Here is a 25,197-nt window from a genome sequence, read left to right as displayed (position 1 = left end):
ACTAACAAAAATGCATAGCTAATGGTGGTGGCTATGTTGAAAAATAGTGTTTTGCAGCTGAGAATGTGCTCTCTCAAAGGAGTGTTATTGTGCTGTTTGCATCTGTTTCACTTCTCATGGAAATAAATAGGAGTTGTCACTTTCAGAGCAACCTACGTAATCTATTATTCTTTCTACAATTCAGGATAAATAGGATAATCATCTTTGTCTACTTTTTTTTTTTTTTTCCCCATTTAAAAACAATCAAATCAGCCAAACAAACAAAAAACTCACAACTTTCTGTCTACGTTACTTTTCTTTCTTCCCATAAGCCTGCTAAGTAAGAGATTACTACTTGTGCTTCACGTGATCTACTTAGGTATCATTCTCTCTGACCAAGCTGCAACAAGTAGCGTTCTATTTTAAATTTTGACCACATTCTAGAAATTAATTTCTAATGACTTTTATAACACCAGTATTACAGTTAAGCCTGAGACACAACTGTCAAACAGTCTAACTTTTAAATCAACTAGCAATTTTAGAAACAATTCAAAAATGATTAAAATGTTTCTCTCAGCACAGACAGGACCTAACAGACAGTCCTCTATTTCAAGTGTACTGTTCGGACAGCACAATTTAAACAGAAAAATAACAGTAGGAATCAGCATTAAAAAATGGGACAGCTCAATTAAAAACTGCTTTAATTTTCTGCATTGATGCATCTGGAATGTCATCGACTGGTTGTATTGAATTGTGCAAAATACTGACTTGTTGGACAATTTGAATATTCTTCTTCCTTAAGATAAATGTTCCTAGCAACAAAAAAAACAACACAGTTAGTGACTCTTTTCTCAGTACACAGAACTTACTTGAGAAACCTAAGAAAGATGTAATGCATAAATTCATAATGTTCATAAAATTCAGAATTATTGCGAATGGAATTAAATGTAACTGTACTTGCACATGAATATCATGTCTCGATACTGCAAATTTTATTTTTCATCCTAAAGTAACCTTCCAGATCCTCACAATGAAAAACTAAATTATCACAACTCAGAATTTTTGCTTGCATAATAAGAAAGCACCAAGTATTAGGAATTCTTCTGCAAGATGTATAGATGGATATACGATGAGAAGGAAAAAAAAGTCAGATTGGAGGATTAGAACACTGAATCAGTCGGCTTAACTTTTTTCCCTGTCATCTTCCCTCTTTCTCAGCACATCAGAAACAACACCTATACACCATGATCTGTCAGTGGTTAGCTACAAAATCAGCTAGTTTTGACATAATGTCAAAGCTCCGTTTGTGTGATCAACTTCACTTAGAGCTATCAGAAACTGGAAACTTTTAACGAAGTGGGTGGACACCTATCCTGTTATTTATTTCAGAAAAGGAAGGTAAATGAAAGAAACACATACTGTTTCATACCCACTAATATGATTTGCTGTCTAACTGTATTTATTTGCTCTTTTGTTATCTATATAAACTTAGCAGTCTGTTGTCAGTGGAACACTGCTAAGAATTTCAGCTACTATTCCATATATATGGATCAGTAAACATCACAATCTAGTCTTTGAAGGTGTTTCCAATGGTAATGAAAAGCATTCTTAATCTAAAATGCTAATTTTTTAAAAAAGTATAATTTTACAATAAATTCGTTAGAAAAGAAACAAACTTAAGACAAGCAGAGAAGTTCTTTGAAAGCCAAGCAATTGTACCAATGGCAAAGAGTTTTTCTGAAAAGAAGAAATCTCTCTTATCACTTACTTTGCTTTCTGCTCCTGGGATAGTTGTGCATTTATGCTATCTAGAGCTTGGCGGCATTCTCGATTCTGTCGTGCTTGATGCCGCTCTAAAATTAACTGTGCTCTTGCAGCCTGCATGCTTTGCCTGTCCCATTCAGCATCTCTTTGGCGCTCCTCCTCTTTTAATCTCTACAAGAGGGGAAAAAAAAAGCTTCATTTTTTCTTTACTCAAAGACAAAAATCCTATACAGAGTCTTATTGGTAAATTCATCCAAACAACAAACTTGCTATCCTTTGCTGAACACTAGGGGTAGCACTCGAAATAGAGAGAAAAAGTATACACTTCTGAACAAGGTAGGAGCACACACAGTAGACAGTACTAAAATAGTTTAAATCAGGAAGCTACTCTTTTCTAAGGAGCACTCCCTAGAAGAGACTCCTACTTTTGCAAAAGAAGAAGGTAAGAAATGTAGGCCTGCTGTCTGGCAGAAATACTGTCATTAGACTATTATTTCTTTTCTACATCCTAGCTCTTTCCAAAACACATAGATTGGCAAGATTACTATATATATATATATATATATATTTTTTTTTTTTTTAAGTTCCCAGACCCAAATAATTTCTTAATCATCTCTGTGATACTATCACTTCTACTGCATTTCTTATCTGATATCACCGTGAACTGAATCAAGAACAAGCCAGCAAAAACCTTCACGCTTTCACATTCAGCTCCCGCACTAAATGAATTAAGTAGCTTCCTATATAGTAATACCTATGCCAACACACTTCTGACTGCAAAGGAGGTATACATTTCTTCATTTAGACTGCCTCCATCCATCCACCTGTAGAGCATCAATTACTGGCAATATTTAGTCTTTCTATTGCAATCCCATCTCAGAGCATGAGTCATAAATGTGCAAGAAAGTAAAAAGGAAATTAAGGAATTTCAAAGACTGTGAAATATACATGAGTAGTATCACTGGATAGGCTCTCTTTGTCTTGCTCAGGTTTCATGTGTCCATGAGGACACTGTTTCAGATTGTCTGTCCTGCTGTGACTGTCAGTTCCTGGCTCCTCTTCCCGTATGGAGAAGACCACTCCTATTCCTGCTCATCTCTTGCTGGCAGTTCATGCTGTTTCAAGTCCTAAACTGAGCACCATGAAGCCTGGCCTTTGGGCTGTGTAGGGCCTTGATCCCCAGCTGGGTGACCACGGACCATGCCCCAGGATTCTCAAGGCCCCCTGGCCTTGATCTTCACAGCAACCTACCTTTCAGCCCAACCCCAAGGAAGGCTCCAGCTTGCTCTTGCTCCTCTCTGGCAAGCCTCCCAGGTGCTTCAGAGACACTGTATTAAGTTTGAATGATTAATGTTTGGTGAAGCTCTGAACAACAGAAAAAGTCTCAAAACTGGATATGCAGTGCCAACTTAAAAATAGGTTCTTCAGACTATATTGTTTATAGAACTATTACAACCAAGAATACAGAATATGCGCATAAGCGTAAATACCAGCTTCTCCAGAACTTGCTGCTGTTGAAAGGAGCGGATTGCCATCAGCTGATCCTGATTCATTCCCTTCCACCGATCTGTGATCACACGATGTGTACCAAAGGAACTGATAGCTTGCTCAGGGTTTTCAGAAAGTAAGTTTCCTTGAAGCTGGCTGGAAATTTCATCCATATCATCTTTCATTTTTTGACATTTATCCAGCCTCTTTCTTTCAGCTAGTTCAGCAGCCTGAAGTCAACAAAAGTAGAGAACCAATAGCTTTTCTGATAGAAAATATTAACTTAAGGGATGCAAAAAAATTAGCACCTACATATAGATTTATACTCAAATTCCATACAGTTGTCAACAGCATCACATGTGAATATTATGATCACGGCCCTACTGGTCAAAAAGACTGAAAATCCAATGGCATGCATTAATTATATAAGCATAATAGCATTGTTTTAATTTTATCATATCTCATCCCCGCTAGGGCAAAGAGCATGGGCTGTCAGACCTGCCTCTTGCATATAGAGTTTTGCACACATATCATGACTGCAGCAGGCCAATGGATACCAATTTTTCCAGTTTTTCCAAGATTCTCTCATTGTCTGCTGAATATTACTGGCTTTGAAAGTGAAAAGTTGAAAACTCTAAGGCAGAGTAACTAGAAGAGATCAACAACTGAGAATGACAGGCCTATCTAGACCCAAATGCAGGTCCTTTGCAAGAGTTACAGAGAAGAATTCTCCACTCAGCAAGCATGATGATCCATCCCACCAGAGAAGACTGCTAACCTGGGTTTATCTCTACACTTGCATTTATGGACTTTGTTTTTGTATGACAGGAGCTCTCCCAAGCATCAGGCCTGGAGAATGTCAAAGGGTTTTTTATTTGCTATGGGCAAACATAGACAATGACCCATTAAAGACTGGAAAAAAATAACAAAAGTATTAGATGTGCAATCTAAGAAAAGATGAATTCTATTTTTTCATGATAAATTAGTCATGCTTCCAATTAAATAAGATTATGCAGAAAATACCATGTTGTTGTCATTAGATGATTCATATGATATTACAAATGCCAACAAAAAGACAAAGCAAAAACCACAAAGATTTTCAATGTTTCGATACTTCTGGGACACCAAACCAGAATATCTTGGTATATACTTTTAGCTTATTAATACTACAAATACAGCAATTATTTTTAACTCTGGAAATGCTCCAAAATAAAGCACACTTAACAGAAAGTCATTTTGGATGGATTTCACATAAATAATTCCTGAACAATGATGAAGAATTATTGAAGTTTAAACAGTGTAATTTTTATTGACATCACTTTATGAAGGCAGTTTCGCTGTGATTTAGCAACAGATCCAAAATAGGCACTTACACCTTGTTATTTTAACCTTCTCACAGAGAGAGCCTTTTCTGAGCTGCCTGGGAATCTTACTGGAGAAAACTCTCAACCCTGTGCATAGCTATGCAGCACTGTAAAATGATTAATGACATTGTGAAATAGAGACTGGGTAAAATCTGATGTATTTTCCATCAAGACAGTTGGCCAACAAAACAAAATTTATTGGTTTAGCACGAAAACAAAAAACAAGGCAAACAGATGCACAAATATATGCTACTTCATTTATTTTAATTTGTGCTCCATCATTCATATTATATACTTCCATTCCACTGACTCAAGTCAAAAAAACAAAATAAATGTACATGGAAGCACTGCAAGGTCAGGACTTCACACGCTTAGAGTATCGCCAAGCTCTGAGTGTACATGGAACTAAACTGCACCCAACACAGGACTAAAAGAATGCACCATGTATTCTGAAGTCCTTACCACAAGCCATGAAGCTCACAAATGACCAGAGTGATCCATCCATAGTCTTATGAGCTTGGGAAAGATGTATATCCCAAGAATAGGATATGAGTGACAAAAGATATTTGCACAGCACTCTTCAAAGAATGCTTAAAAACAGAGTTACCATGCTTCTATGTTTACATAAATATTTTATTTCAGGTGAAAAAAGGCTTCAAACTAGCTACTCAAAGTCTTGAATTTGCTGGGCACTCTGGACTGATAAATTTGAAGTCAGATACAAAAATTCCTTTTCTAAAATTCATTCTCTGGCTGAGTGCCCCAGTTTTCTCTTAGGAGAAAAGATGTATAGAAAATCCCTCTAAAAGGCACAGCCTTTTTCTCTTAGACACAACTGCTACCTGTACAATATAGTAAAAATGAACTACACTGAGATTGTTGCTTCTTTCTCTATTATTATGCCCTTTTGTGAGAAAACAAACAAACAAATGTTATATGTATTTAATATGAGCACAAATAAACTAGAATGTACAAGGCCAAATATTAAAAACAAACAAACAAAAAAATTACACCAGACACAAACTTCCCCTCTACTCCACCCCATTTCTTAAGCTCCATCACAAATTCAGGAACTTATACATAGAACAAATTTGTACGACAACAATTATTTTGGATATTATTGTTAACTAAAGTGCATGTAGATGTACCATTTGGGGTACTTTTGCAGGTACTGACGTAAAATAGTCTTTAGACTATTTTAGACTATTAGACTTCAATCAAAATCCTTTTCAATTATCTTGTCTAGCTGTATATATATAAACATACATACACACACATATATATATGTATACACATATGCTCAATGTAGTTTGAAGGACTCGGGCAACACTTATTCAAACATGTGCATACATACTATCACACTTTAATCAAAATATCTACCTTATGTAGGTAATGTAACTAAGGCACATGCCTTATTTTGTTGTGTCTTATTTTGTTGTGACTAAAAAAAGGTAACTCAGATCAAATATTGTTTAACAAAACAAATGGTGTCCATCCAGCCCTTTAAGCTGCGCATAGAAGATATACAGGATTAACTTAGTAAGAAAATCTGTACAGTAAGATGAAGAATTGGAGCATGATAGATTGCAGTACAAAGACAGGTGGAATGGAAGTGAATGGAATGGAAGACCATTCAGTTTAACTGCCTCTTCACAGCTAACCAAAAGTTACAGTATGTTATTTCTGGCATAGTCTGAATGCCCCTTGAACACTTGCCGTGGGGCATCAACCACCTCTCTAGGAATCCTGTTCCAGAACTTGACCATCATCACAGTGAAGAAATTGGTCTGGTTACCAATGATAGAGAGAAGTTCATGTTATGTTTCAGTGAGTTCCAAAGCTTGCTTGGAAAACAACCTAGAGACAGATACACAGCATGTGCTAAAAACAATGGTCTTGGGGCATTAAAATAAGTGATAAAGACAAAAAGTTACTGGTAATTTTTCCACAAAAAGGAAAAGAAAAGCTGGCAGAAGCAGCTAAAATTATCAGATGACTGGGCAGAAAAAAAAAAAAAAAACCAAGAAAAAAAAAAAAAAAAAAAAAACAACGAGAAGGAAGTGCTGAAGGCTTTTGCTGTACTGCATTTTACAGACTAGAAGTCCCAGAGAGATGGCATTAGTGGCTGCATGCTACAACAAGCTGAGAACAAGAAGGAAGCATTCTCACAGAAGGTAACCAGGTAGAGGATAGCCAGATCCTTGCAGATGACAAAGAAGTGAAAAAATCTTCTGAATCAACACTGAAAGGTAGCTGCTATCAAACATCTGTGGAAACATCACTACTTGTTATACTTTTGCTCACTGGTCATCTAATTTCCCCTCCATCTTCTCTCCTCCCCCACTCATTAACAGAAACAAAAACCAACATGATGAATTTACCTGGCTTTTGTTAAAGTCTTTGATAGCTGCACAAACAGCACGTCTGGTTTCTTCTTCTATTCGTTGTTGTTCCATTATCTTTTGGTCCAGTTCAATCCTATTCTTGTCATGAAGATCATCTGAATTAGATTAAAATGAAATGCAGTCAACTTTCATGGACATTGTGTATCACATGAATATGGAGGAAGGGGAGGCTAAAGATGTAGTAAGCTGATTTAGGAAATTATTTCCCAATCCTGTCACCAAAGCTTTCCATCTTGGAATTTCAGATGATTCATGAAATCAGTTTATTTTGTAATCAATCTTGTCTTAGCAGGTAAACAAAGTTTAATAATAATAATAATAATAATAATAATAATAACAACAATAATAATAATAATAAACACTAAGCATGTTTAACAGCAAGATAAGAAAAAGAAAAATGAGAATTATTTTGTTTGCTCTATAAAAGTAAAGACTGGATGATTTGGCCTGCTGAAGTGTATATATATATGTGTGTGTATATATATTATATATATATATATGTCATGCAAAGTACAGATGATTTTTCAGAATACTCTGATACTTCATACAAGGCTTAAAACAGAAATGAAGCCTAGCTAATTATTCAATCATTAAGTTATTAAATTCTTCATTTATATATCAAATACATTACAAGTTGTAGAGCAAAAACTGCTCTTTCTCTAAAAGCTGAATACACCAAAATACTGCTATGTCAGAACCTTACATAACAGGCTACAGCACAGTTATGTCCTAAACACCTGACTTACAGAGAAAACAGATAAAACCTCCCTTATCTTCTCTTGTTACCTAAAAATTTTTTATCAGCTAACGCATTCTTGTAATCTCTCTGTTGCTGAAGAGACCACTCTCTTAACTGCTCCTTTTGAAATTTCGTCCTCTGAGCATAGTTTAAGTCTTCACCCATAAACTTCTGCAAGCCAGATACAGTGCATCGAGGATCATTGTCTGAAAGCCGAGCAGGTCTATCCTTCTTTAGAGCCTGGGGATCAGATAGATCAAATTCACGTCTCGTTTCTGGCTGCTGAAAATTCTTCTGAAAGTCACTGACAGCCTTGTTCACGTTTCTGATGTTGCGTTTTTGTCGTTCTTCTAACATACACATCAACTTGTCATTTTTCTTCATTTCATTAGCTAGAGTAAAATGAGCACAACAAACATATAATTCTTAGAAGAGTATACAAATCAAGATGGAAAACAACATTTTCAAAGCGAATAAATAGGAATACATGTATTCCAGGGTTAGGAATGACTATTTCATCTACAAAGGGTCATTCTGCAAAACACTCTAATGTTAGTAATATTTATTTGTAGAGTACTTTAATGTTTCTAGGAGTTAATTTTCTTACTAATGTGAAATTATATATAAGCGTGTGAAAAGAATACAATAATAAGTACCTCTAGAACTAAAAAATTTCATTTGATGAAAGCTTGCTTTACAGATGAAGTGTATTGTTTACTAATTCTTCATATTTACTTCCAATTTAGCATTATGACTAAAATACAATAAATTCCTTATTAAGAATACACAATAAAGAATTCTCAATTTAAGACATGTAGGTTGCTCCGTAAGTAATGTTTGTTTGTTTGTATGGAAACTACAACAGATAAAAAGAGCACAATAACACTATTTAACACAGCACATTCTCAGCTATAAAACACTATTTCCAACAGAGTCACCACCATTTTTGTCAGTAATGAACAAGAACCTACATGTTGTGCTCATAAAAATCTGTACCAGTAGAGGTGACCCATCGTTACCACTGCTGAAACAGACCATCCATGTGCTAATGTCCACTGTTTGGTCTTCGCCAACACTCAGTGAGCATCAATGAATGTCACTGGGTGCCATTTTTTCTGCATGAAGTTATTCAGTGACACACCTTTGCACATCCTTGCCAGATACCATTTTCTCAGACAGCCCCTCTGCTGCCACCTGTTGCACGACAACAATATGTGTAAGAATTACCAGGAAGGTTCAACCTCTACAGCCATTCCACCAACATTTGCTTCTGATGTCATGGACCAACATAATAAAATAGGAGGCATTACTTTTTGAGCAACCTTGTAGTTATTTCAGTTTCAGAAATTTTTCTAAGCACAGCACTAAAAGAATTGGCTGTTGCTAACAGCTTTTGAAGAGCTTAATAGCTCTTATCTATTTAATAAAAATGCTAAATAATCCAGTCAAAAGTTAAAAAAAATGCATACATGATAGCCATTCAAATATAATTCACAATGAAATATAATTTCCTTTGATGCCAGACTTCTGGCAGTTTCCTAGGGGTCTGAGTCTGCCAGGTATTCCACCAGGATAATCAAAACCAACAGCGGAGGAAGGAAGGAATGGAAGGAAGCACGGAAGCTGTCATTTGCAATTGAACTCTTTCTGAAACATGTAGAGTGCCCAGTCTGTGGGACCTTTAGAAATGATACCATGAAAAAGCGTTCCAACCAAAGAGGGTCATCAAGAGTTTTGAGACGAGTGGAGATAGGTCTAAAATATTTTTGTGGCTGTGCGTTCTGACTCAATCGAGAGCAATACCTCTCAATTACAGCCCTGTTGTTTGCAACACATGCAAGTCTGCAGATGATACTCCAAGCTGAGCAACAGTGCTGATGCACTGGTGGGAAGGCATGCCATTCAGAGAAACCTTCACAGGCTTGAGAAGCAGGCTCATGAGCATCAAGTTCAACAAGGCTAAGTACGAGTTTTACATTTGAGCTGGGACAGTCCATACATCAGTACAGACTAGGAGATGAACTGATTGAGAGCAACCCTGCTGAGAAGGGCTTGGGGATATTGCTGGATGAAAACTGGATTTGTGCTGGTAATGTGCCCTCACAGCCTAAAATCTCCTGGCCTCATAAGAAGTGCAGCTAGCACTTTGAGTGAGGCAATTATACCCACCTCCTCTGCTCACAGTAAAGGGTGGGGTCTTGTGTAACTCACTCTGGGGCCCCCAGCACAAGCACCTGTTGAAATGAGTCCAGATGATGGCCCACTAAAAGAGGGCTGGAGCATCTCTCCTATGAGCAAAGGCTGAGGGAATTGTGCTTGTTTAGCCTGGAGAAGAAAAGGCTGCTGGAAGACCTTACTGCAACTTTCAATATATAAAAGAGGCTAACAAGAAATAGACTTTTTACTAAGGTCTGTAGTGCAGGAACAATGGGCAATGATTTTAAACTTAAAGAAGGTAAATTTAGATTGAATATAAGGAAGAATTTTTTTTATGATGAGAGTGGTGAGACAGTGGGACAGGTTGGCCAGAGAAATTATGGATGTCCTATCATTTCAAGTGTTCAGGGTAAGCCTGGGAAGGAGTTTGAGCAGCGTGATCTTGTAAATGATGTCCCTGCTTATGGCAAGGGGGTTGAACTGGATGATAAAAGTCACTTCCAACCTAGGCCATTCTATGATTTTAGCAACAGAAATCTGTAAAATATCATATCTACTGATCCTGTGTAAGAACAGACAGAAAAAACATAAACTTCTTTTGCAAGACAGCAGTAAAATAAGTTTGCCACTTCTGTTTGAAAAAGAATTATTATTTTTCCAAATCATCCTGTATCTTCAGGTCTCTAACAATGCTATTTATCAAGAACAGAATCAGATGCCAAAGCCAATCTGAGTTCTCTAGCAAAGTGTTCAACAGAGTGAAAAATTTCACTATAGCCACTACTGCAAAATTCCTAATGATATACTTCCATCTGTCTGATTCCTGGGAAGCAAAGAGTCAGCTGCAATGGGTCACTTGGCTGCATGAAGTGGAACAGTTTGATTTAAGCTGTGGCATAGTTTGGGTCCATTCAAAAAGAAAACACTGAAGATTAAAACCTATTCAGAAATACACACCAGTTTACTCATGACTGTACAAATCCCTGAGACCCTATCTTAGATAACAAGGAAAACACATATTCTACCAATGCAAATGTATAAACATAAATAGGAATACACAAAGGATTCATTTTGTAAGTATGAATTTAGACAAAAGCCTAATTGCACATGCACTTATAAATATATAGATATACAGAGTTGATAATCAAGGAGATAGACTTCATTTGAAAATAATTACAGCTGTTCAAAATATATGGGTGTCCAACCTTTTAGTTTGCTGGGCTGCACTGAGTGAAAATAAATAATCTTTGGCCATATACAAAATATACAATATAGTTAATATATACAAGTAACAAAACAGTTATTTTTAAAATATTTTTTATTAAAACATTAAAAATAGGGCAATAAAAGCAAAACTAGTAGGCTGGACGCGTATAAAAAGAAAAAGAGGGAATGAAATACATGACAAATCTGTTTACATTCAACTTCATACAAACACGAGTCTATCTATGAATATAATGAATATACCAAGTTCTTCATTTCGTGCTTTTTCAGTTTCTTCTTGAATTTTCCTATCCTTAACCTGGGCATCCAATGCATCTTTATCAACCTATTAAAACAAACAAACAAAAAGTAAAAACAACAATACACCAACTGTTACTGGCTGTCACTGGGTGTCTTTGTAAGACTTACAAAAAACACTGACAATTCTTCAAGAGCCTGATAAAGTACTTTAACAGTCTTTGCCTATTAGAATCACAGAGTCACTAAGGTTGGAAAAGACCTCTAAGATTATCTGTTCCAACTGTCCACCTACCACACATGCCCCTCACTGCCACACCTTCATGTCCCTCAAGCACCTCCAGGGACGGTGACCTATAAATACTTTGCCTTATTTCTGTAGCAATCAAAATGATGGAAGTCAACCATTTGCCTCACTTTTAACTCTAATCATTTTTCTCCCTTCCATACGCCTCCTGTGCTTTTCTGACCTTTTTTTTCCAATTCCTACTGTTTTGTTTTTTTTTTAAGCTCAGGTGATGGATAACTATCTCCCTGATGCCCCTCACTTATAAACATGCACACCAGAGGATCAGAAGCACAACAGCCATGGCGCATTTACCTCTGTCATACATGCAATTCTCATTCATTCAAAAAGGCAAACTATAAGATAAATTATAGATTTAACTTGCTCATTCTAGAACCATGCTTCCTCTAGCTGAAACATTAGCAAATTTAAGGCTGAGATATGCAAGCAGGATTTAAATTATAAATTCCTTGCTATAAGCAGTTTGAAGCAGTTGACTTCTAATTTGTAGTTATGCATAAGAATTCCTATGTAAATGGAAATTCATCATTTTTCATTAGAACTGCTCATCTGAACTCTTTCAGAAAAGTACTGAATTATTGAGGATTAATTCTTAAATCTGTAATGAGATGCACCATGCTTTCCCATTTCTCAGACAACTAAACATACAGAAATCAAAGTAATTAGTAATAATCAAGGAAAAAAAAAATCTTACTTCCCATTCTGCTTTCCAGACAACATTTTATCCCATTTTAAAAACTTCTCAATCCGCGGTTCAAATAGTTTTGTGTGTGTGTCAAATATTGCCTTCATTTTTAAATAGTCACAGACAATCACTCTACTAAATTAGTGACAGAATGAGAAAACAAAGAATCTGAAACCTCATTGGAAATAGATATATACTCTATACCTCCATAGCTTTGTTGACTCCTGCTTTGGACTTGGCTTAATTTCAAACCACAAGAATAGTCTCTTCTGTAAGTACTTCTTGCTCAGCCAACAAATACGGTATTATGAAATGATGTTCATCAAAATATTTACAGAATTCTTCCAATGGATTCACTTTCACTTTAGATGTTTGTCTTGTGTAAATGGATCTATCAAAACCTGTCCAAAGGTGGTTCTACAACAGTATTTGGGTAAGATCTCCAGACGGTATAAATCAGCATTGCTCAGTAAAGTACAGAGATCCAATGGTCTTCCCTAAGCAAGAAAGGGCATTTTACATTCAATATTCAAGGCTCGAGAAAAGCCATCATAAGAGAAACTGTGCTTCCTAGCAAAGAAAGTTGAACTATCTTACCGTGCCCACGGAACTTTGTTAAAACACATTATTAGCTCCTACCATTTAACTGTACCATTGGCTACCATGCCTGTTACTTTACCATGTCACTGACTGCTGCACAAAGGTCACGAGAGCAATTCCAAGGTGCTGCAACAGACCAGGTAAACATATCCTTCTGCTGCCATATGAGATGCTTCATTACCTGAGATTGCTTAGATCAGACCGTCATCTGCTGCAACCCTACCTGCACTATGAAGTTAACAGACTGGGCTTGTTTCCACCGCTTCTAACTTTGATTCTAGCCTAGTTATTGCAATCAAAATTGCTAGTTATTGCCCTCAAAAGCAACTTAGCTGCAAAATTTAAGCTCATTTTGCAACACTTTCCCCCCCCTGCATGCATCCAGACTCTTAACATGAGACTGGATGCATTAAGGGAAAATTAACTAGCGTAACTCCTTGTACGGACTCTTCATAGCTATTTAGATAGCTACCACTTGATTTCCTGATAGTCAGACTGAAGACAAAGCCCACTGGAGCGCAGTTAGAGAGAACCGCACCTCACTCCCACCACCACCTTCGGAAAGCGTTGTCAGCCCTCCACAGAGTGCCTCAGGGAGTTCGCTGCCCCTCCCCTCCCTGGAGCCAGACTCACACAGACCTAGGCGGAGTACCGACCCCACAGCCCCGGGCAGCCGAGCCCCGACCCGCGAGCAGACTTCGTCCTCGCCCTCACCCCGATGGTCCGCACTCGCGCGTTAAAGATGCGGCCCTGCCGCTGCAGCTCGCGCTGCCGCCGCCGCTCCAAAGCAGCCGCCTCCTGCAAGTCCCTCCGCGCGCTCAGCCCGCTCATAGCGCCGGCAAGAAGCGCGGGCTGCGACAATCGCCGCTAAGGCACAACACACCGGGTCGCCATGGGGACGAGCTCCCGCCCCCTCCCCCCCTCAGCGCTCGCTGGCCAATCAGGCGAGGCCGCGCTGCCGCGAGCACGAGGCGGGCGGCGCCGTTGTGCGTGGGCTGCTGAAGGGCGAAGTCGGGCCTGGCGGGTGTGCGGCTTAGCGCTCGTTTGGGCCGTCTGCTGCTCCAGCTGCGTACGCTGAGAGCTTTCTTTTCTCCTGTATCCCTTTCCTGAAGACAGACCGTTAAAAAATAATACTCGATGGTGTGAATTTTGTGTGAGGCTGAAGTTCAAAGTGGAATGGCCTTTGTACCCACGGCTTCAGGGATGGGCTACCTGAAGCTGCTGATAGTGAAGGACTTCAAGTCCTGGCGTGGGGAGCAGCTGATCGGCCCCTTCATGAGGTTCAACTGCATAATTGGGCCCAATGGATCAGGTAGGAGGCTGGGAAAGTGTCAGGGGCATTTGGTGGCCATACATGTCCTCCGCAGTTGCCAAGATGGAGGTGTCTGTTGCCCTTGCCCTGCTTTCCCAGGCTTTTTCTCAGTCTTAGTTCTGGGCTCTTTGCCAGGTTGCTTAAAGCCTGATGAGGGAAAAAAACCATAACAGCAAGTATGTCCAAGTGTGGGCCCAGTAATAGGGCTACCACAGCTGGCACTGAATGGGCTGGAATGGCAGCAGCTTGTCCCTTGGGGGCAGAATTGCTTGATTTTTGCATAGGGGATGTAGGCTTCTGTGGGCCTCTTCACAGGGACCTGTGGGCTTTTTTTGTCGTGGAAGTGTTTTATCATGTCAGTGATCATCTTTCAGCTCCCTCCGCCCCAGAAGGTGGAGTAACAAAGTGCAACAATACTAATAATGTCTTTTAACTTGTATTATTTGCATTGTGGAAAACAATTTAGAAATCTGCCATGTGACGAAGGCAGACTTCAAGCTAGCAGGCTTAATTAGAGGCAGGGAATGTAATAGGAAAGATTTGATCTAGATTTGATGAGGAAAAATTAATAAACATTAAGAAGAGAAATCCAAGGAAAGCTGTTTGCGTCAAGTTGCATCATATTTTGAATGCTTTCCCTTTCACACGCTTAGAAAAATAGCAGTATTGCCACCAAACAGCCTCAGACATAGTTTTGCTGTTAGAGAAGAATCAGAGGGAACACATACAGTGTTTCTAGTATAATCCATGAAAATAATGTGAAAAAGTCTTAGAAGTATTAATGAAATGCGTGTGTTAAAATAGTGATGTTATAGGGGATGGTATTTCACTCTCTTCCCTTTTGTAGTACTTCTCAGCTTGGTTGGTTTGGGCTGTGGCTTGGGCTGTGACACTGGGTGTACTTTGTCCTTCTCTCTCATCACTTCTTTTACTCTTTTTTTTTTCCAACTGCTGCTTTCATTTTGTTTCTGTTCTTCATGTTTTCTGCACAAACTTCTGGAAAGTCCTGAGCTGCCATTGCTTCTCTAATGGAAGATATTGATTATCAGTTGATTTCTTCATTATTTTTGTGGTCTTGTAGAACAAGCAGTTTGCAAACAGCACATGCGGCTGTGTAGGTCAGCTTGGTATGGTCAAATGAAGATGGTTTTACTCTAATGCTCTGAGTTCTAAACTGTAATAATGCAAAATGGCTTCTTGATTCTGTTCTAGTCCTTGCCTTAAATGCCTTCTGAGGGGAGAGGGCGGCTTTTGGGGGATGGCAACTACTTCGGACGCAGTAGTTTAGTCCCCAAGTCTTTACTTGTCAGTGTGTCTCAGCGTAGTTAGGTGGTGGCTGCTGGAAGTTTTAAAAATGTGGCTCACTTCTGCTGAAAGCCCTATTCAAGCAAATGGGATTTTATTCTTTACTTGGCAGAGAACAAGGTGATGCTCTAATGAGGAGCCGCAAGGACAGGCTTAGCATTTGATCTTAGTTCCCCAGTCCGTTAGTGATTTAGTTTATGATCTTGATTTTTAGATCCTGCTGTTGCTGCATTTTTTGAGTTGAAATGAGATCCATAAATATGCTGTTCTTCCACAGCAGTTGTTCCCATTGCTCAGCAACAGCCAAACAATGCTGTATGATTGGCACTGGAATAAAACCCAGGCATGTGGAAGGTCCAGTGCTGTGCTAACTCAAGTTGTGGGAAAAAAAATTGTGTTTTGATCCATTGGCTAAATGCAGTCCTGTCAACAGTGAAAAACAGGCAGCCTTGTGTTCCATTTTGATGAAGGGATTTGAGAGTAAGTTCCAAAATTGCTGGAAAAAAGTGTCAATTTTTTGTAAATACATTATCTGCAAATTTTCAGATGGAACATGTAGAGTAGTAATCACATAATCAACTGAGAAATTTGATCATGTGTCTTTACTAGCCTTTTATAAGACCTATCTTACCAGAGAGAAACATCCCTTGCTTCACAATCGTGCCTTATTCACATCATCACTTTTTGGCAGTCTGCACATTCATGGATAAATATTTTCAAGTATGAAGCATAGGAAGAGTAATACTTCATCAAAAATTTCTGAGAGCACCTTGAGAACTGAGTAAGAATTGCACCCTCTTCTGTTGAACCAGACTGATGCATCCGTTTTGCAAGAATGAGGTCAAGTAGCCCACTGGTGTTTTGTTTTTGTTGCTTGCCTTTCCTTATTGTTATAGGAAAAAATATTAAAGAAGTTTTGTTACTTACATTACATTTATTATGTATTTAATAAGTGGCCCAAGACAATCAAGACAATTCCTCTTGACTCAGCGCAGCCCAGGCAAGCCAAAAGGTTGGACATGCATGATAAAAAAAAGGGCTCTATGAAGTAAGCATTATGATACTATTCGTTCAGTAATAGTAAGTAGTTTACTGTTACTAAATAGATTAGTAAGTAATGACAATAAAGTTTGTTCTGCCAAGCTGAATAAATAACAGGAGAGTTTTTTGATGATTTTTATTAAAGATTAGCTTTTATCTGCTGCCTCTGTTGCATTTCAGAAATGCATTTCTTCATTGTACGCAATATGTTTTCCTCAACGAAATACGGAATTAGAATTCTTGAAGACTTTTGTGTCTGCATTTGTATTTTTAATTAATTGTTAATCATATCCCTCCTTCAATTTCTTCTGTGTCAGAGCACTGACTTGTTTGTTTGTTTCTAGGAAAATCTAACATAATGGATGCTGTTAGTTTTGTGCTGTGTGAAAAGATATCTAATTTGCGAGTTAAAAGTGTTCGAGAACTAATTCATGGAGCACATGTTGGCAAACCAGTTTCTTCTACAGCAAGTGTAAAGATAGTATACTGTGAAGAAGATGGGGAAGAAAAAACATTTTCAAGAGTTATCCGTGGTAGGTGGCAGGTCCTTTTGGATGTACATTCTGTGGTCTGATACCTAAAAAATGAAAACCAAGAATAGTTAACTTTGAATTTCAAATACTTCTTACAGTCCATCAGCAGCATCTTGATACCAAGTGTAAAAATTGCAGAAAACGTATACTAAGGGTAATGTTAAAAATTAACCAAGGTGTAAGAGAATAGTTGAAGTCCATTTTCTTTGAGGAGGTTGCTCAGGAAAAAAATGTGGAATAATTTTACCGATGTATTTTCTGTTGCACCCTTTTTAACATGATTGTTTTTTCTTTTCTCCTTCAGATGGTTGTTCAGAATATATTTTCAATGATAAGTCTATTACCCGGTCCGCTTACATATCTGAGCTTGAAAAAATAGGCATACTTGTCAAAGCTAGGAATTGTCTTATTTTTCAGGTGAGCACTTAGGGTACTTCATAAGAAAATAAGTTTGTGAGATTATTTGATATCTGTAACAGTTATCTATTCAATATTCAAGCTAGTTTCAAGGTGCTTTCAAGCCAATAAACTTTATCTTGGCCTTATAAAAGAATTTTAAGTCTTTGAGATGAGAATGATAGACCTTGGGTGTAGACGATTACATTAGGAGGAAAGGGGCTAATTTGGAAGAATGCTTATTTCTTCAAAATAGAAGATGTAGATCTTTACTTTTAAAAGTTTGCAGTGTTAATTTCTAGAAATGTTATAAAAAGAAAAATGTTTGCACCATATAATGTTGATCTAGAGAGATGAAAATTTGTAAGACTATCTTTGAGGGATTGAAAATCCTGTTATTACTTCAAAAGTATTTAATGATGCAAGTAATGAATTCATGTGCTTATGACACATAAGCTTATGTGCTCATGAGTATATTTCACATGATTGCCTTTCTTATGTTTTATTGAACTGTGATTGTGAAATTCCCAAGGAAGTACTACTATTTTTCTTCTAGAGAAAACCTGGGTATGCATTCTTTTTGTGATCATAATTCCTACTGTGAGGGTGTTTGCCCACCATAACAGCAGATTGAAGTCAGAAAATGTACTGAATACAGTTTTCTGAAAATGATAATTGCTTCAGGTCAGTGAAGATTGGAAAGCTAATGTGTGGAATGTGTGGACAAAGCTTGTGACCCGTTAGCCTTGGGAGTTGCAGAGTCTTCAAATACACTGACTTGAGCAATTACTCTCCTGAAGTAGCTGTTTTTGAAATTTTTTTCGTTGCAGATGTCTTTCAGTTCTTTTACAGAGGCCAATGAGATAGAATTTTGTTTTTCTGATACTGCGCTCTCCTTTGTTTAAGTAGATTTAATTTGAATGTGTATTTCTTAAGTAGTGTTTGATATTATAAAATTATTAATTGTAACTTGCTTAGTTGGCTAGATTATAGTCTTTTCCTAGCCTTTGAATCTATATATATGTTTTCAATAATGCTAATCATTAAAATATCAGGAGATAAATCTGTATTATATCTCTTAGAGATTAAATTTATCATTCTACAATGTGATCTGCAGTGGTTCTTTTTTTTTTTTTTTTTTTTTTTTTTTTTTGCAATTTCATGTTAGGGAACAGTAGAGTCAATTGCAATGAAGAAGCCAAAAGAAAGAACTCAGCTTTTTGAACAAATCAGTAACTCATGGCAATATGCTGAGGAATATGAAAAAAAAAAGAAAAAAATGCAGCAAGCAGAAGAGGATGCACACTTCAATTATAACAAGAAAAAAAATATTGCAGCAGAACGCAAGCAAGCAAAGGTAGAGAAAGAAGAGGTAACTCAAAGTTACTACTTTTGTGTGTGTGTTTTTGTGTCTTCTGTGAACTTAGTTTTTAGGAATAAAATACCATTTTTTCATCTAGTATTTTTTTCAGTATACTGTAAAATATGCATTTCTAAGTTATTTTAAATATTTTATTATAAAAACTAAATAAATTGAGGAGTAGAGTAGCCAGTATTATTACAGTAAGGCTTGACTTAGATATCTGAGTTTTAATAGTGTACATTACTGGTACATCAGCCTACATCACTTTGGACTTCAGATTAGACTGCTAGTGATTTAAAAATAATTTCTTAATCTAAAAATGAGATTTTAATGTTGGCAGGCAGAGCATTACCAGATGCTTGTCAGAGAACTGAATGCAAACAGGATACAGCTTCAGCTTTTCCAGCTCTATCACAATGAAAGAAGCATTGAATCTCTGAAAGAGAGTTTGGATGAAAAGAATATGGAAGCTAGGGTCAAGAAAGACTCCCTTTCTACAGCAGAAGATGCCTTTAGAGCAAAGAAAAAGGTGCTTGGTGTACTAAACAGAGACCAACAACACATAGAAAGGGAAATGAAGTAGGTTTTTCAATCAAGTTCTCTGATTTTTGAGTTAAAGCATAGTCTGCACTGGGAATTGCTTGGCAGGTGGGCGTTTCCTATTGAAGTGAGTAGGGTGATAACTCCTAATGCTATGGAAGTTGGGTTGTAGCATTTTACTTGAGTAGTAACTAAACATTGATTTTTATTGTTATTATTTTTCCCCCCCAACATTACCAGCATTTTCAGTAGTTTAATTACTTGTTTGTTGTGAGATTTCAGAATTTTGTGCTGCATTTCTTCAGCTTTTGTTTTCAGTGGATGTTTAAAAATAACACCTGTGGGTATGTAACCTTGCAGCTGGCAATTGGTGGCTGATTTGCATGTTTGTTTGGAGGTGTTGTTTTATTTTTTGTTCTTTCAGGACTCTTCAGGCATCCCTGATTCAGCAGAAAGCCCTCTATATAAAAGCGAAGGAAAATACTTCCTACCAAATCAAGAAAGTAGAAATGTCTAAAAGATCTCTAAGGGACAAGGAGAAATACTGTGATAAGGAAAAACAGAACATAAAAGAACTGGAGATAGAATTGCATGAAACTGAGAAGGCATGGAGAGAATTTGAGAAGGAGACTGAAAAGGAGATATTGCTGAGAGTAGAACGTGTTGAGCTGAGAGAACGTCAGGTGAATTGGGCAACCAGGAAACAAAATACTGTTTACTAGTGAAGTCTGAAATCAGCACTGATGGCAAAGAAATTATTATTTTTTTTTTCATCAGTAACCTGTGATTTTTCTACTGTTCTTCTCGTTGAGTTCAAACAAAACCAAAACTTCACTGTTCTGGGGGGACTGTTTAATCAGTTAAATAGAATTGATGCTTAAGCTTTTTGGGGTAGTGGAGCATCTCCTTTCTGGGAGATGGGAAAGAAAATGACAAATTTGGAAGTTTTGAGTGGGAAACAGTTCTAAGAAAATGTATTTAAGTTGCAGAAAGAATCATAAATGTGCTATTCTAAGATTAGAAAGGATATGCAGTTCAGTGTTTAAAATCCATTTTCTAAGTAATATGAGAAGGTACTGGAGGAAGCAATGAATTTCCAGTGAAAAAGAAATAGAGAAGAATTTGATGGCAACTTCAGAAGGGTTGTACGGAGGGACTCTCCTCTGTGGATTAGGGTTATAGCTACATAAATAAGTATCTAGAGCTAGGTTGAGAACTCTTCTTGTTCTGCTTTGTATTGTTTCCTTTCTTGTAGGAGTTCAGATAGTGCAGTGTGGGAAGGTAGAATAGAAAATACCACGTAGGGTCTTGGGGCTGAGAGGATTCATTCTGAGAAATGGCATGTTGCTGTACTGTAGAAATACGTGTTCAGTTGGGAAAAAGAAATAGATGACAAATGCACGCAAGGCTTCATATTGTACATGCCATTTACTGTGGGTCAGAAGCTACTGCTGAGGTAACTTGTATTATTTGAAATATTAGAAGAAAATTGCAGTATTATTTTACTGTAAATTCACATTCTGAAAATCCACCTTCGAAACCATTTGTCCTGAAGCTCTTCTGTACCCAAATACTGCCTTCTCCACAAAATATTTTCGCATCCATTCACAAAGAGCCTGAAGAGTTGCTTATTTAGCATGTGAATGTCATTTTGCACCTTGAACACATTTCTTAAATTAGTCATAACTTTGTGGGATTGCTTCAAGTACTGTTTCATGTGTTAGCCTTTAAATATAGATTTGATACCATTCTATCGCAGCATTTCTATGTTGTAATGATAAATTCAAAGCTTGCTTTAGTTTTGGACTGAGTGAAGACATTGTTTTAAACTTAATATTCACTGTAAAGTACTGTCAACGTGATAAAACAGAAGTTGTTAAATACCAGAATAGTTATTGCCTGTGGTCTTACTTAAGTGTAAGCTTTGAATTTAATCTTCCCTTAATAAAACGTAATGGATGGAAAGGCCTGCAGAATTCAGTGTCCTTTATAATACTAATTTTGATAAGGTAGGAAATTACTATTCGAGACTATAAAAACATGAGTTGTTTCATTTTCAGTGCAGTGATATTTTTTTTTTTTTTTTTGTTATTTGTTCAGCTGGAGCGCTATAAAGAACTAAAGGAAATTGCAAGAAGGGAAGTAGCTATGCTAACACAGCAGCTAGGTAAACTTCGTTGGGAGCAAAAAGCAGATGAAGAAAGGATGAAACTTTATCAGAGGAAGAAAAAGGAAATTAAGGTACTTGTATCAAGCTAGAATTGCACTTTAAGGAAAAAAATGTGCTTTTTCTGCACCCCTGCCTCTGGTGTGAATGTCTGCATAAATGTGTTAAATGCTGTGACAGAAATCCTTGGCGAAAGAGATAAATGGCAAGTATTCACGCATTTCTCATATTGCAGCAGGTTTAGAAAAATGACTTAATTTTTTTTCAGAGAATGATTGCACGGGTCAATGCTAAGGGTTGCTTTGAACAGCCTGGCTCTAGCATTTCACAGTTACTATGTACAGGACATGTACATAACTCTAAGTTCCTAGTTCTATAAACTTAATTCTTCTTTCAGAGGTTCCCTAGCATTCTTTATCTGTATGACTGTCATCCGCTTTTGAGGTTTATTTTGTTTACAGCAGCTGAAATAGTTTGGAAGGGACTTGAAGGACCAGAATGAGAAAGAGGGAGAATCATCGTGATCACTGTGGTATTGCAGTTCAGAGAAAATGCCTGTGAATATAGATATCTACTGTCATTCTGCTTCTAATGTACATAATTACACATCTGATCTTACTATGCTTGATACGCTCTCTTAGAAAAATTATTTCCAAGCTTGTTCTGCTTTGTGTCATGCTTCTAGAAGCTCAACTGATGATCTTTCTTTCAATAGAATGCTTGCACTACGATGTTTTTATATTTATTTTTCCCAACTATGCCAACATGGCAACATGCTTTTTTTTTTTTTTTTTTTCACCATTCAGTTGTGGAGTCAAGGTTTGGAGGAGACTCTTGTTTGGAAAGCTCAAATTAGTCAGATGAGATGTTACCAGTTCTAGGAGTACTAACACTTAAGTGATCTAAGTATAAATTTGCTTATAGAGAAAAGTGAGTATTTTACTTGATAACTATGAGAGTGTGAAGTCATCCTTGCTATCAGATTTAAGGTAATACTTGTACATTTGTTCGCTGTTTATGATACTACTTTTTCTTGTTGAAGGACTAGCTATCAGAAGAAGCTATTCAATGACTAGAAGTAAAAAAGAAGTTCTACTCGTTATGCTTCTGAAACTCCACAAATCGTATTTCAGTGTTCAGAAAGAAATAAGGGATGCTGAGATTTCATAAAATGCGTGTCTGACCGTTAAGAGTTGCCAGTATTCATCTGTGCTGTTGACAGCTGATAACTATTCCCCACACTCAGATGCGCATGTGACCGCAGCAAGCTTGTACTGCCAGTGTAAGAAAGACTGTGGCATCCAAGTACACTGGTGGGCCACCATGCTCATTGGGGTTGGAGCACTTGGCATAGCAGGAGAGGCTGTTTGAGCTGTATTTCTTCATCTTGTAGAAAGAAAAGCAAAGAGGAGACCTTAGTGCTACCTGTAACTACCTAGTGGGAGGATATGAGCAAAATAGTCACTTTCTGGAGGTGCACAGTGATAGAACGGGATACATCAGGTGCAGTTTGGAATGTGGGAAACTGAGTAAACTGGAAATAGTCAAACGTTGAAATGAGTGTGCAGGAAGACTGGAGTCTCTGTCCCTGAACTATTGAAAATTTATCAGGACAAGGCCTTAAAACAAGCTTGTGTGAATGACTTTCGTTTGCATCAGCTGGTGAACTAGCAAGCTCCAGAGGTCCCTTTCAAACTGTTACTCTGTAGTTCAGTAACAGCTGTTAAGTGTTATGTATGTGAAATTTCAGCTAAAACAAGATGGATCTTAGTGCTTCTCTGTATTTTGCCCACAAATCCACTTACCTCCTTCAAATTTCTGGAGATATGCAAGACCAGCCTGGACACCTACCTGTGCAGCCTGCTGCAGGGGGCATGCTTTGCAGGGGGTTGGACTTAATGCTCTCTAGAGGTCCCTTCCACTCCTCACAGTTCAGTGATTCTGTGAAACGCAGATGTCAGATCATTAGTGTGCATTGCTAGAAGATCTGTCTGTAAAAGACAAGTGATTAAAAGAGACCAATATATTTAAAACTGTAGATGATAGAGATATGTAAGATGTTTTGAAAGGAAACGGTAGGTCTCAAGGATTTCAGAAGGCATGACTTAATAAAATACTAAGTAACTTTATGTTTTTCTTCTTCTTGCTGCAGTTTATGGATTTTCATTCAGTTTATGTAACTGAAAAGACTTATTTTGTTGCTGGTTTGGTTATGCTAATACAATGATTTTTAGGTAGGAATTTCCATGTCAACTTAATGTTTTTAGAATAAAGCTTTTATTAACCTTTTGAAAAGAAAAGAATCTTTTTTGCTTTAAAAGCTGTAATTCACTAACACTGTGTTTAAAATTGTTTCATTTGATATGAGGCTTTCTCTGAACTGTTGCTGAACACAAAAGGTATGGTAGTGTCCTTTGCAAGGTGAAATTATTTTGTTCTTCATGGTGCACCTTATCTACTGATGAAAAAGATACTGTTTCTTCAGCATGTGATACGTAAAAGGAAGAATAGGTAATGTTTTAGTACTTAAACTAAATTAAGAGCTTTGTGTCTTGTTGGGAAAAAAAAATAGTATTTTTATTTGTTTTTATAACACAATCTGTTTGTGATTGCCTAGGAAACCATTGTACAGACTGTGGAACAGATAGAAGAGTATAAGAAAAAAGTAGAGAAGTTGGAAGAATATACTAAGAAATGCACGTATGTTTAAAAATGAAAATTCGTTCTTTTATGTTATGTATTTTTAGGGTTGATTTGTTTGTGATTGTGATGTTAATATTTCAGTTACTTCAGCGTGAATTATAATGAATTCTGCATATTAGGAATTACGATGACTTATCTGTTGTTTGAAACAGTTCTCTTATGGATGCGTAGATCATGTCACTGTGGGTAGGGGTTGGGGCTATTAATGGCTAATGGGGCTAATTAAATTCTCAGGGTATAAAGCAGTTCTGTAGTGCCGCTTTAGAAACTAGTTAATATCAACCTTGTGGATTAGAAGCTTTTGTCAGTTGTCCCTTTCTTTCCTGTGTCGTTTTCATTCTTTGTGAAATAGAGTATGCAAGCTGTACATTGAGCAGCTTGATCTAGCTTTTGTATTAGCCCTGTGTTCTGCAAGGAATCAGGGTAGATATTTTCAGAGATTGCTTTCAACCTGTCTTCTTCTATGCATCTGCAACGTGTGCTTTGGCTTAGCAGTGCTGTCTGCATACTGAAAAAAGTTCTGCCATGGACAGAGAGCAACCAATCCATTGTGACTATGATGCAAAAAAATATTTTAATCAAGTAGTTAATAGTAAAGTCTGTGAAAGGGTGCAGTGTCATTATACTTATGAGTGAGAATTTTCAGGTTTTTTTAGTTTCACAGTATCAGACCTTTTATTAATAGCAGGTAAAATAGTGTATTTTTATATACACACAGCCATATATTCTCACTTGAAATTAATTTTGGAACCTTAAAAGCTGTGTATATTGTGGAGTGCAACTCAGTAAGCGACTTGTTTCATGAGGGCTGCTCTAAAAGCAGTGCCTGCTATTTTACTATGTTGGCCCACAACATCAGAGGCAGATATTGGTAGAATGGCAACAGTG

The 25,197-nt window shown here is 37.3% G+C and overlaps 2 protein-coding genes across 9 annotated transcripts in view; one reads left to right on the top strand and one right to left on the bottom strand.

Moving 5' to 3' along the window:
* RIBC2 (RIB43A domain with coiled-coils 2) lies at positions 1-13,780 on the bottom strand. 2 transcript variants are annotated; one of them, XM_042835098.1, is made up of 8 exons: positions 13,664-13,726; positions 12,554-12,846; positions 11,364-11,445; positions 7,787-8,131; positions 6,977-7,095; positions 3,234-3,461; positions 1,748-1,914; positions 1-791 (listed from the first exon to the last, which is right to left on the bottom strand). In XM_042835098.1, the coding sequence occupies exons 2-8, from the start codon at positions 12,557-12,559 to the stop codon at positions 710-712; spliced, it is 1,029 nt and encodes a 342-aa protein (XP_042691032.1). In that variant the 5' UTR covers positions 12,560-12,846; positions 13,664-13,726; the 3' UTR covers positions 1-709. The 2 variants fall into 2 exon arrangements, with proteins under 2 accessions (XP_042691032.1, XP_042691031.1); XM_042835097.1 differs by lacking the exon at positions 12,554-12,846 and having other exon boundaries at positions 13,664-13,780.
* Positions 13,781-13,967: 187 nt separating this feature from the next.
* Positions 13,968-25,197, top strand: part of SMC1B (structural maintenance of chromosomes 1B) — a 35,486-nt gene continuing 24,256 nt past the window's right edge. For 4 of the 7 annotated variants that reach the window (XM_042835104.1, XM_042835105.1, XM_042835102.1 and 1 more), the window contains exons 1-8: positions 13,968-14,261; positions 16,952-17,140; positions 17,445-17,557; positions 18,705-18,908; positions 19,240-19,478; positions 19,864-20,122; positions 21,540-21,680; positions 24,224-24,306. In XM_042835104.1, the coding sequence (XP_042691038.1) occupies positions 14,126-14,261; positions 16,952-17,140; positions 17,445-17,557; positions 18,705-18,908; positions 19,240-19,478; positions 19,864-20,122; positions 21,540-21,680; positions 24,224-24,306 (1,364 nt within the window). In that variant the 5' untranslated portion in view covers positions 13,968-14,125. Of the gene's footprint in view, positions 14,262-16,951; positions 17,141-17,444; positions 17,558-18,704; positions 18,909-19,239; positions 19,479-19,863; positions 20,123-21,539; positions 21,681-24,223; positions 24,307-25,197 lie in introns of those variants that run through there. The other 3 variants (XM_042835103.1, XM_042835108.1, XM_042835107.1) reach the window with 3 other exon arrangements.

The sequence above is a fragment of the Centrocercus urophasianus genome, unplaced genomic scaffold, assembly GCF_019232065.1.
Source record: "Centrocercus urophasianus isolate 14NV4802_14NV808 unplaced genomic scaffold, USGS_Curo_1.0 seq_5, whole genome shotgun sequence".
In the NCBI taxonomy this organism is placed as follows: Eukaryota; Metazoa; Chordata; class Aves; order Galliformes; family Phasianidae; genus Centrocercus; species Centrocercus urophasianus.
Note: the sequence above shows the minus strand (reverse complement) of the source record. Positions and strands in the feature narration are given on the sequence as shown.

Excerpts from the sequence above, each read along its gene's own strand:
- RIBC2 (XM_042835097.1), bottom strand. The coding sequence starts at position 13,780 with ATGAGCGGGCTGAGCGCGCGGAGGGACTTGCAGGAGGCGGCTGCTTTG. Across the intron at positions 1,915-3,233 it reads AGCAAGTTCTGGAGAAGCTG|AGATTAAAAGAGGAGGAGCG; the intron begins GTATTTACGCTT and ends CCCCTCTTGTAG. Across the intron at positions 792-1,747 it reads TCCCAGGAGCAGAAAGCAAA|GAACATTTATCTTAAGGAAG; the intron begins GTAAGTGATAAG and ends TTTTGTTGCTAG.